General features: G+C 51.9%; 1 protein-coding gene across 6 annotated transcripts in view; it reads left to right on the top strand.

Moving 5' to 3' along the window:
- OCA2 (OCA2 melanosomal transmembrane protein) overlaps window positions 1-12,511 on the top strand; it is a 342,139-nt gene that overhangs the window by 72,373 nt on the left and 257,255 nt on the right. For 5 of the 6 annotated variants that reach the window (XR_010130936.1, XR_010130935.1, XM_004055869.5 and 2 more), the window contains exons 5-9: window positions 875-932; window positions 3,201-3,273; window positions 7,228-7,388; window positions 9,595-9,677; window positions 10,852-11,005. Coding sequence is in view for 4 of the 6 variants with exons in the window: in XM_004055869.5 (XP_004055917.5) it covers window positions 875-932; window positions 3,201-3,273; window positions 7,228-7,388; window positions 9,595-9,677; window positions 10,852-11,005 (529 nt within the window). In the remaining 2 variants the exon portion in view is untranslated. The remainder of the gene's footprint in view (window positions 1-874; window positions 933-3,200; window positions 3,274-7,227; window positions 7,389-9,594; window positions 9,678-10,851; window positions 11,006-12,511) is intronic. The other variant, XM_055362730.2, reaches the window with a different exon arrangement.

Raw genomic sequence — 12,511 nt, 5'->3', positions numbered from 1 at the left:
CCAGCATCCTTCCATGTGTGGGGACAAAGCAAAAACGCTCTAGTGCCTGCCCTCACGGAGCAGCCGGTGGGAGAGCACAACCTGGACTGGGCGGTGATGGTGCCATTGGGTGATGGGGTCTGGCTGCTGAGTGAGCAGAGATGGGCATGACGGGAGGACTGCAGTCAGGGACCATCCCGGCAGGCAAACGCCCTGTGGTCCAGTCTGGGAGCAGCAAGGACGTTGGTGGGATGGAAGGGCAGCAGAGTGCAGGCCAGGCCCAGGTTCACATAGGGCCTGGGGGTCATGGTTAAGAAATGGGTAATGGTAAGGGGGCCGGAATGGCTTTGGAAGTCCTTGGTAGGGGCTGAGTGTGTGGCTTGATGGTTAATTAAGTTATTGCCTAAGGAATTCTTAAGAGACTACTGGTACAACCAGTAACGGCATAGCAATTTCTTTCTTAAGTTATTTGTTTTTGTATTTGATGATCAAATCTGTATTCCTACCTTTCAGAAAACTTAGGGGAAAATAATTGATAAATATGAATCAGAGACACAAGATAAGGCATTCAGTTTACTTTTTTTCCAGGAAACGGGAGCCTTTAAACAGCTATCAAAAAGTCTCAAATCTTGAACTTTAGTTTTCCCAACAACAAGCTATGTGCAAACACTTTGGTTAACTTTGTTCTCCTCTGGAACCTCCACCATGCTCCTTTGGATGGGGCTGTAGGTTTACTGGTCACTGATATGAGGGTGTTCTCCCTCATATCACGTTATGGAAAGAATTCAAAACACATGCTTTGAGATGGAAGTTACTCAAGGCTGCAGAAAAGTGTCTGAGTCTGGGCAACAGGACTGCTGCCCTTGCCACTAAGACCCTACTTTTTCTCTTGCAGGCGCTGTGTGCAGTGGCTGAAAGTCACGGGCCTGTTTGTCTTTGTGGTGCTGTGTTCTGTGAGTACCTTAGCTGTCCCAGCACTACTGTTGGGTCAGTGGAAGCCCTGTGTGCCTTTGGCTGTATAGCAGGGGGAACCTGAGGTGTGGGGCTCAATGCCTGGCCGTCTTCGCCTGATTCTCTGACTGTCTTTGGAGGAGATGCTGAGGGTTGTGGGGCAGCGGGCTGAGGGGGTCGAGGCCGCAGCTGTGCTCCTCTGCTGTGGTCCCAGTCACACGGCAGAAGCCGGGCAGCATGGTGTTGCCATATGGAAGGTCGGGTAGCTGGCTGTGGGGCTCCCTTCCCCCTCGAGTGGCTTACCACTTCCCTGTTCAGCCCTGGACAGTAGCACTCTTCATGTGTGTTGGAACACATCTGGAGATCGTGGATAGCCCAGAGTGTCTCAGCGCCCCTTTGAGATTGTGCCCTGGGCCTCTGCCCAGCGGTGAGTGTTGAAGCTCTGAGGTTTGCCCCCTCTGGGGAGGTGTCTCTGATTTTATTTGCCCAGACATCTCCATCCTTTCAAATAAATGAACATTCACAACAGACTCATTCTGGAGCCAAACCAACGTGAGATGCCCTTGTAGGGAACAGAGTGTGGGAACGAGGGGAGGGCGAGGGCTGCTCTGGTGAGCCCATGGCAGTGGGCAGTGCTGTTCTTCATTGGAGGGGTCCTAGCAGATGGACCCATCAAGGGAAAGGTACAGGAGCCCGAGCAGGGAGCCAGGGCTGCAGAGACACCTCTGTGCCCTCCGAGGCGACAGTCACAGGTCCCACTGCCAGCCTCGGTGTGCTTTGTGGTCTGATGTAGCCTGAGCCAGGGTCACATAGCGGCACTCAAAATACATTTGCCCAATGAGTGGGTGTGTGGTCTCCTGTCTGGTTGTGTGTCTGTGTGTGTGCAGGTGGGTGTATGGTCTCCTGTCTGTGGCTGTGTGTCTTCGTGTCTGCACGTGGGTGTATGGTCCCCTGTGCCTGCTCTATGTCTGTGTGTGTGCACCAGTGTGAACTGTGTAGGTTGTGTGTGGTCCCCTGTGCCTGCTGTATGTCTCTGTGTGTGCACCTGTGTGAGCTGTGTAGGTTGTGGTCAGTGACCATGATAGGTTGTGCCTGTGCTTTGCATAGTTATTTTGGGTGAGTGCCACTTTTGAGTGTTGCTCTAAGATGGTGTGCATGGGCAGTTGTTGGGAGACCACAGTGGGTGGTAGGTGCTGCTGTGATGGGGGTGTGACTGTGGTTGTGGGCAAGGGTGGGTCTGAGCTGTGTTTCATGATGTGCACCAGCTTGGGGGGTGGTATGCTCTCCCACGCAGCCTGCCCTGGTGACAGGGTCCCCTGTGCATGAGATGTGTGGCTGTTGCTGGCTGTTTCGTGACCTGCACGTGTGGCATGTGTGTTGTGGCTCTGTGTGCGTGCAGGAATGTCTGTGGCCCTGGGTCCGCTCTCAGCTGTGACATGAGGACAGCAGGGTGGTGTACGAAGTCAGTGCTGATTGCATTGAGCTGAGTACAGTCAACTTCTTAATAACCAACCCATGAGGGAGATCTGTGACCCAGAGAAAGGAAACCTATGCTAGAAATGGAAAACCAATTACATTGAGCTCTGAAAGCATCACGATTTGATATTTTTGGCTACCAATTTGCTTCCCCACTTCCTACTCACATGAATGTGTGTTTCTGAAGCCCCGCTGCTCAGCAGGGCCTGGCAGGTGCTCTGGGATTTCAAAGGAACCGGGCAGGGTGGGCCAGGTCTCCCCTGGTCCCCAAGAGCTGACCTGAGCTCTGTGTCCAGTCTTCAGCCTTCTTCTGTGAGATGGAGTTTAGGTGATTTGTGGAGATATCCAAAATAGAATTTGAGGAATGATTTGAACTTCTATAATCTCATGTTATCATCAGTTTAATTTACTTTTTGTTGGTGTATAAGGTGCTTTGCAAATTTCACAAACACCTGCTGCCACAAACACATGCTCTAACCATCACAGGGGTCATATGCCTTTATTCTCCATTGTGAGAAAACCACATTTATCCTTCTTTGATGATTTAATTTTATGGCCAGGCATTTAATCCTTAAATTTGGCAGGTATCAATAATCAGGGCCCATTGTAGCTGAACACTGTAATGAATCAGAATATTGTAATATTTAAGACAAAGCTATTCAGAGTAAGCTGGCGTGTACTGGATACACACAGTAGCCCCATCATCACATCTGTTTTCGACTGTTATCAAAATGATTTATACCTTACTGCTCTCATACCATACCTCCATCATTCAACGTTTCTGATTGTTACAGATTTTGTTCAGCCTATATCCGGATCAAGGAAAGCTCTGGCAGCTGTTGGCCTTATCACCGCTGGAGAACTACTGTATCCAAAATCCACTCAGATGGCCAGCCGCCTGGCTGAGATCTGAAACACAAGGAGACACTCGCAGACGGTTGTGACTGCTGCTGAAGGCCACGGCACAGGCCATTACCATTCTCACCCACTCAAATTTTGTTTCTCCAGGATGTCTGATGAGAGATGGAGTCTCAGGACAGAGGGGCGGGGAGCTCCAGGGAGACAGTGGCGGGGTTGGTGGTGGAGCTCTCCGAGTGAGGAAGGGGGACAGCAGGGCATATTCCAGCCAGGACCTGGCTTTCCCTAGCTCCCCGATACTCCTTTCCTCCCCCATCTCTTTTGCGTTCAGCGTGACCCATCTTCCAGTCCCTGCTGTCCTGGCTGTGTCACCTTGCTCTGATGACTGCTGTGGCACCTCCTACTGTGCTTGCTCTGGCCTTCTTGCATGCCTCAGAATTTTTAGTTAGAAGTCATACACATCCTGTAGGATAGTAGATACAGAGACCAGTGGTGTTTAAGCTTGGAGATGAGCATGCCTTGACTTCTGCAGGCATTAGTTGGAGGGTTCATGTAAATCTAGCGAGAATCTGGCTGTGTTGAGGTTTGCGGTTGCTGTGGCAACCTGCGGTGCACTAAGACACTCAGAATTACCGGGCGCCCTGCCAGCTGTCTGCCAGACCTTGCTCTATGCCCACCCCTCCCACTGGGGTAAGAGCTACTTTTTCCCCTCCTACCTTCTCATAGCTGCAGGAATTCCCACTGCGCCCTCTGGCTGCCAGATTAGATGCACTTCCCAAGCAAATGAAGGCCTTTGCTCCTTAGGGGAGATAGAGGCAGCAGGAGAGGGTGAAGCTTGGCATCACTGGGGGATGCTTTCCCGGGATCTTCCCCAGGCTTCCTGTCTTCCTGGGGAGCGTCCGCTGGGGTTCCTGGAGGAAAAGCCTGCAAGAAGATGTGAACACCTCCATCTGTGGCTCTCAGAGGCTCCCACGCTTATGCGAGCCCACACTTGACCTTGAGCAATGTCTACATTTTCTGGCTGAATCCTGCCTGATTCTGAAGTGTGGGGCTGGCACCTGTCCCAGGGAAGCCGCCTCTTCCTACAGTCACCTGTTTTGCTCTAGGTTTCAGGCGAGTTGTTTCTGCTGCAGCCTCATTCTGGGATCAGGAGTGGGCGGTTAACTGATGTCCGCCCAGCCTTTTCTGGGTGAAAGGGTGGGAGGGCTGTTTCCCAGCTCTCCAGCCAGGGTCCAGAGCCTATTTTGGAATGGACATGGTCATTAAGGTGTCTGCGCATGAAGGCCCCTGAAGCCCCCGGTCTGCTAGTGCGGCGGGCATCCGTGGAGGGTCCTGGAGAGGCGGGACCCTCCGATGGGGTGCTCTGATCAGGCAAATATTTTTGATGATTATTATTTAAAAAGGAATTAATTCAGTTAGCTAAATGGCAAGTGTTTTTTTCTTTAGTCTACTTACTTGATAGCCTCAGTGAACTGAAATTTTAGGAAACTGGCTTGCTTTCCTTGCAGTTGCTGTAATCTGTTGCATAGTCTTGGTTTTTGTAGTCCTTCTGGCAGTCTCACTACATCTTCCCAGGACACCGTCTCTTTAGCCAGTGACCTACCCAGCAGGGCACCAGCAGCCTTCCAGAAAGGCCTGGCACTTGAGGCTTTCTGGTGAGCCGGGGGCACACTGGTCACGGTTTGTGCTTCCCTCTGCTCAGTGGATGGAGGCACCCACAGTTTTAGAAGCACTCCACTTCCACTGGAGTCAGGGCGGCGCTGATGTCAGCTGAGTGTGTGTGCACGTGTTTGTATTTTCTTCATCACTTTAAAAGCATGCCTGAGCTGTAGTTAAAGTATCTCCATGTGAGAGAACCGAAGAGCTGTGTGATGTTGACAGACTTTGTTTCTCATTCTTGTGCCTCGACCTCTGCATTACTTCCCCAGGATGAAGAAAGCCAAGACTTGCCCTGTGTTCCTGGCCCCCCTCATGAAGTTCCCAGGACATGCCACCCTCCTGGGCAGGACTTTCCCGCAGGGGGAAGGGGAGATAGAGCAACCGGCTGCCAGGCTGACCTAGGAACCTGAAGGGGGAGGCTGGATCCTGTCCAGAAACCGTCCTCAGTGGGACTCAGGCAGGAGGGGGAGATTTCGGGGAACACTGGCACCAAACCTGATCAGTCAGTAGAGATCCCAGGCGAGCACAGCAGCTTAGGGCACTAAGATGAGATGATAGCCTCAGCCCTCTGGTCATCCCACCCAGGCCCCAGTGTGCCCCCTTAGTATTCTAAGGCATTTTGTCGAGCTCCTTCTCGAGCAGCCTGAGTGCACCAGGCCCCACGCAGGACCCCACAGCCTGAGTCCCTCCCAGCAGGGGTCAGGGCAGCCTGCCTTTCTTGGCAGGGGGTGGGGATGGGTGGGGGCGGGGAGCTGTCTCGCCTGCCCCCTGTGTGGCCTTCGAATTTGGATGAAGAGGGAGAGAGAGCCTGGGAGAGATGAAGGCCGCAGGGGGGAAGACGGGTGCTGCGTCCTCCAGCGCGATGGGTCACCAGCCACGATGAGGGTGATTTGAGCCTCCAGCAGGCTCCTTGGAAAAGGGCAGTGTTCCCAGGGATTAACCACGGTTTCCGGAAACTCACAGACCCTCTCGAAAGACCCTGAGCTTTGTGAAAGCTGCAGGCCTGAGGCCTGCATGGGGAGGAGGGGAAGCCAGCTGGATCCCGCCCCCCACAAGGTGATTCCCTGAGAAAGGGCGTGCAGTATAGGCGTGAGGTAGGAGGGGCCTCGGCCTGGTTGGAAAGGCCCACAGCAATGTCCTCAGGGCTGTCCTCTGAGCAAGGAGCTCCGAGGCCTCCTCCCGGCCCCCTCTGGCCTGCCCTGTGGAGGAGCCTGGGTGAAGGACACCTGGGGTGTCTGCCGTGAGGGGAGGAGCTTCTAGAGAAAGCACCACTCTCCTTTAGCCGGTGAATAGCAAAGCCACCTTTCTTTCGGAACCTCAGTGTCTCCCGCAGCAGCCAGGCGGTGTCGGTTCAGTAGTTGCAGGGTCTATTTCAGAAGCCTGTAATTGTAGCACCTGAAGTTCTTTGTCCCTGAATTGTTGTCTGAAGGAGGCCTGTCAGGCTCCCAGGGCATTGGGCAAATGAACAGAAGCCAGCAAACCTCTACAAGCAGGTCAGTTAAGGGCGCCGTCCTTGTCTCCGGCTCTCCTTTCTCTTCCTCCCTCCCTTCCTACTCTTCTTTGCTGCGTCCTCTTCTTTCTCCTCTCCCTTTCTCTCTCCCTCCCTTCTCCCCATTCTCCCTATTCTCTCCCTCCCTCTTTCCCCATCCCTTTCATTCTCTCCTTCTTCCCATGTGATGCATTTTGTATCACACCCAGCGCTGCATCCTGGGCTCTCAGAGGACATGGAGGAGAATGTGTGATTCGGAGGGGAGGAGAAAACACTGTTTCCCCGCCCTCCTAGCTTCTCCAACCAGGGCCCTGCAGATTAGACAGGAAGGACAGGTTAACAAGAAAAAGGCATACTCATGCATTTCATATAAGCGTTGCTTGACCAGAAACAGCTGAGCTTAGTGTTTTGATGCTAGGTTTGATGAAGAGTGGGGCCCTGAAAGGTGTGATAGGACGAGAGCACATGAGCAAGCGCAGGAAACGGGCCGGGAGGGGCCCTGGCGAGGCCTGTCCATTCAGGTCCCTCTTGGCCTCCCTCCATCTTTGGAGCTAAGGATGCAGCCCTTCCCTGGTGTGGGGGGCACCTCTCACAAGAGGGTCACGACGATCTGCTTCAGGGGAGTTAGGTCTTGAATGAGGGCTGAGATGTGGGTAATAAGAAAGGCAGGAAGATCGTGTTAATGGCCAAGGGCGTGGGGCACCTGGGGAAACGCATTTCTTCACACACTGTCAGAGGAGGGTGTGCGTCTGGCGGGCGGCGGGGACATGGGGTTCCTCCTGCCTGCCTTGTGGTTCTCCTTGACACTCTCCGAGCCGTGAACCTTAGCAGCCACGTGGACTCCACGCTGCTGCAGGTGGACCTGGCAGGGGCCCTAGTGGCCAGCGGGCCGAGTCGTCCTGGGAGGGAAGAGCACATCGTGGTGGAGCTGACCCAGGCTGACGCTTTGGGCTCCAGGTGGCGGCGGCCACAGCAGGTTATGCTGATAATTTATTTGAAAGGAATTGTGAAATCTCATTTCATCTCATAATAGATTGTGTTTCCTCTTGAATGGATTTGATGGGGAGCCACAGGCGAGGACGCCATTCTTAGTCAATTCATTGGCTCTTCTTATCTTTTGCTTTGTCTTTGAAATTCTCTTTTTACCATTTCTCTATTTATGAAACTCTTGCCATTTCAGTAAAATCAGGCTTGCAAGTTCTTTATTCAAAACTGTTTTGCTGGGCCATTCAGGAAACATACATTTGAAATGAAAAAACTTTTTTTTTTTTTTTTTTTTTGGTGTTGTTGAAGTGCAGTTAAGTCCGGGCCTTATGTCATGGTTCAGAAGACACTTCCACAGCACGGTTACTGTGTTTGTGGACACCTGCTAAGACAGTGCCTAAGTTCTGAGCTGCTGTATCTGTGTAGGCCTGTGCTCAGCCTTGTCTCTGAGCCTTGTCAAGCCTTCATTCACATCCTGCAAAGGCAGCCAGGAAGCGGTGGCTGTCATGGCAGCCCAGAGCCTAGACTCCAGAGGCAGGGCTCCTTCCACGCAAGCCTGACTCCCCTGAGCCCTGGCCTCGGAGACTCCACTGGATTATCACGGTGACTTCTGCATGGAAGTCGTAGCCCTGGTTCATGGATGTTCCCTGTTATAACCAGTAGAAGGAAACCCCGCCCATGCACACGCTGTGTCACCTGCAATGGAGCATCTGAAGAATGAATGCACCCTCCCCTTTTCCTGCCTCGTAGAGCATGGTCCACAGAGCAAAGGTCTCATTATGAACTAGCATGCAGTGTCCTGGACCATGGCTGACGCAACACCAATGTTCTGAACCGGCTGCCCTGGCCAGGGTCTTAGGATGTCAACTTGGTTCCCTGTGTGAAAAGCACAGCCCTCTGGCAAGGGGCTCCTTGGTGATGAGCAATGACCTTTGCCCTCTGACCTGGGCCTTGCATGGAGAAGGGCGGGACCTTACACAGCCTGCGGTCCCACTGCCTCCCCAGCACTTGCATATTAATAACCCGGATTAAATGATCTGTATGGCACCTCCCTGCTCTCTTGGGGTGGTCCTTCCTAACATGCTGATGCACCCAAAATGCCCACAGGTAAATCCAGCCCCAGAAACATGGGAAACCCAAGAGATTTTTACTAAAGGATTTTTACCCCCAGACACGCTCTTTGCAAACACTGAAGTACCTAAAAGAACTTCTGTTCTCTCATGCGGGTGCTTCTTTGCTTTGACCAGTTTCAGAGATCCTGTTTTCAGTGTCCTTTGTGATTTGTGGGTGAGATTCGCATCTTCCCATTGAGGGTCCCCCCCCTACCCCCGCTCCCCAGGCTGCCTCCCCAGGTGATCACTCTCCTGCACCCCAGGGGCAAGAACATGCAAGGCAGGGAATGAAGCTTCACTCTGGGGCCCTTCCTTGCAGGGGCTCCTGTGCACAGGGGTGTGGAAGGTTTGCTGGGGGTGGGTTTGTTGCCTCCAGGTTGCAAGCAGTTGCAGAAGCAGTTCTCAGGACTCAGAGCACTCAGAAGAGTTCTCCAAGTCTCTAGTAACTTGTAGTGATTCATTTTTTAAATTAAAAAAAATTTATATTAGAAAAGTTTTAGAGTCGGGGGTCTCACTCTGTTGCCCAGGCTGGGGTGTAGTGGTATGATCTCAGCTCACTGTAACTTTGAACTTCTGGGCTCACGGGATCCTCCTGCCTCAGCCCCCTGGGACCACAAGTACATGCCACCAGGCCTGGCTAATTTTAAAAGTTTTTTTGTACAGACAGGGGTCTTGCTCTGTTGCCCAGGCTGATCTTGAACTCTTGGCCTCAAGTGATCCTCCCACCTTGGCCTCCCAAAGTGTTGGGATTACAGGCGTGAGCCGGCGCGTCTGGGCGTGATTTCTTTTCTCGTATAAAATCACTACTTACTTCTATGCCTTTTGTACTTTTGTACACTAACTCTGCATTTTTTCTTTTGAATCCTTTTTCTTAAACAAAGCTCTCTAAATTGTGGAAATTCCCAGCTCCAACCACCTGCACTATCTCCTAACATCAGAGATGTGAGAGCTCAAATAAAGACGCTCTCCTGTTTCTTTCTTTCTCCTTTTCTTTTTTGAAGCAAATACCTAGACCGAGCAGTGCCAGATCCCAGATGGTGTCTCAGGTGAAAAGCCTCACCATAACTTATGCTTTGGCTTGTACAGGTCACTCACAACTGGACGGTGTATTTAAATCCGAGGAGAAGCGAGCACTCAGTGATGAGCAGGACCTTTGAGGTACTGACCAGGTGAGTTCTCAGTGAGTGAGGTGTTGGGGCAGGCTCTCTGGGACATGTGCGTTTAAAGGAGTCTGACCTACAGGACACTGATTTCGGCCCATGCAGCACCAGGTCAGCGTGTGACTTGGACACGGCACTCATGCTGTGTAGACAGTGAGCTCAAAGGCTGTGGGAGGACATCGTAGCCATGGGTGTCAGGATGTGAGAGGGTCGACTGCAGAAGTCACTTTGAAACAAATGGTATTTTTTGGTTGATGTTCTAATTTCATTAATGTGAAGCTGTACAATGGAGAATTCTAGGAAATTTAGGATTCTTCTTCCTTAACTAATGCTGCTTCATATTCAATCGGTACTCTTGCTTGGTGTGTTAGACAGCTAAGGCTGCTGTATCATAGTACTACACACTGGGTGGCTTAAATGTCAGTCATTTACCTTGTAATTCTAGAGGCTGGAAGTCCGAGGTCAAGGTGTCGACAGGGTCAGTTTCTCCCAAGGCCTCTCCCCTGGCTTACAGGTGACCATCCCTCTGTGCCCATCTTCTCATCTCTCCTTGTATGGACACCCATCCTACTGGATTAGGAGTCATCCCCATAACCTCATTTAACCTTCTTCACCTTGTTAAAGACCCTCCCTCTGCCTACAGTCCCATTTGGAGGTACTCGGGGTTAGGACTTCAACAGAGGAATTGTTTTTGGAGGAAGGGGACATAATTCGGCCCATAAAACATATTGGCCTGAACTTGAAAAAACGCTTCAGTGTTCACCACAGACCTGTGGTCACTTGAAGGCTTCTCGTCTGTAGTGCGTCTCCCCACTCTCAGGGACTGGAGTTCAAATAGCTGGCTTTGCTCTTAGTTAGCAGGTAAACTGGTCGGGTATGTTGGGGAGGAGGAAGAGCCAGTTCAATGCCTGGTGTCTTCTGTGCAGGCCCCTACTCACTGTTCGTTGTTGGGTGGTGTCACAGGAAGGCTGAGGGGCCTGCTTGGACCAGTCGGGCTTGGCTGCAGGGAGGCTGCATCCTATGTCTCACGCCACTGGCCTGTGCTCACTGCTCTTCCAGCTGTGAGATTGGGCGTTGGGCTGAATTGTTCCATTTGGACTCTGGTTAATGCCATGGCTGATACAGAGGGAGGTCCCCTAACTGTTGACCTTGTGAACAGTAAGGTCGTTGTTTCGTTCTGCAGAGAGACGGTGTCCATCAGCATCCGGGCCTCCCTCCAGCAGACCCAGGCTGTCCCTCTTTTGATGGCTCATCAGTACCTCCGCGGAAGTGTAGAAGCCCAGGTGACCATCGCGACGGCCATCCTCGCGGGCGTCTACGCGCTAATCATATTTGAGGTAGCTTTCACACCTGCTCCCCCGATCTGTCTGGGCCCACAGTCAGGGAGGCTTGAGACCCGTGAGACACTCTGGATGGGCTCAGTCCTGACTCCTTAATCAAACTGGACTAGCGTCATCATTCCTAAAGATTAGCATGTCCCTCTCTCTAGGTAGAAAGGGAACCATACAGGAATATTTGCTGAATCTTGGCAACTGACATGAGAAGGATGGACTTTAGGAGCAGAAGTGTACCTGAGAAAACAGAATGTGCATACGATTTTCTACTCTCTCTCCGCTGCTCACTCCAAGTGTGACCTTGAGGGAACAAGAGTCACAGTCTCCTCTGAGACTCAGAGTCTGCACCTGTGTGATGGGTGTGCTCATTTGTGCCCACCTGCACCGTGGGGTTGTGTGTGTGAGGGGACACGGATGGCCTGGGGCTGTGTGCCCGGAGGGATTATTTGATTATCTGTTCCGTCTACCAACTTGGCTTATGGGCATTTCCACATGTGATCTTAAGTCCAGTCAATGTTATGTTTCTGGGAAGTTCTAAGTGTGGCTATGCCTTCAACAGCACGAAGCAATGTGCAGACCCTTCCTGGGCTGGGCAGGTCCGTTGTTGCTTTAACTATGAAATCAAACTTAACCACAACACGGACAGGAGCCTGGAAGGTCAGTGCATGATGTGACCGTTAGAGGCGCGTCCTAGTGAGCTTGGGATAGGTCTGAGAAATACCTGGGGATGTTGAGGAGATGGCAGGCTGGAGGAGTGGCCAGGAAAGTTCCAGAACTTTGCTTGTGGTTGTTGAGTCCACCTGCTGAGGAATGATGACCCCAGTAAGTTGAGCCCTCACCTGTCTAACAAGGACCACTCACAGGATTAATTGTTATCTCTTACATCTCTTCAGTTCTAGGACAGTTTTGTTCCCTCCATTTTCTATCCATTTTCTTTTAAATCAATATTACTGTTGTTTCACGGTTCCCATGACCACCCTGTGATTTGACAAGAAACTCGCAGGCTCAGGGGCAGCTGTCTTCTGGGCTGGGGTTTATTGCCATGCCCGGCAGTGGAAACCTGCTGAGCCTGGAGGAACCCAGGAGTGGGCTTCTGAAAGGTCTCCTTTCCTGGGAGGGCCCACACAGAGCACGCCCCTCCCTCCAGCAGCCAGAGGCAGCCATATGCGGTGTTTCTGCCCTGGGCAACCTGTTGGAGACTGAGTTTTTGTGGAGGCCGGTTAGATGGTCACCCTCAGCTTACCAAGATCCCTGCTCCCAGAAAGCAAGCAGGTGCGCACCATTTATAAATCACATTTTATACAGTCTGGGCATGCAGGTAATACAGCAGAACACACTGCCCCAGGCCCACAAGACAGCCTTCTCTTTGGTAATGAGGGAATAGTCCCGAAGCTGAGTACCCAGAAGCCAGCCAAGGGCCCTTCTAAAGGTGACGTTAGGTGAAATCTTTACTGCACCACCATCTAGTTGACAAATCCTATTCTGTTGTTCTGTAGAATATTCTATACC

This window comes from Gorilla gorilla, chromosome 16 (genome assembly GCF_029281585.2).
Source record: "Gorilla gorilla gorilla isolate KB3781 chromosome 16, NHGRI_mGorGor1-v2.1_pri, whole genome shotgun sequence".
Taxonomy (NCBI): domain Eukaryota; kingdom Metazoa; phylum Chordata; class Mammalia; order Primates; family Hominidae; genus Gorilla; species Gorilla gorilla.
This window is presented reverse-complemented; position numbering and strand designations above follow the sequence as displayed.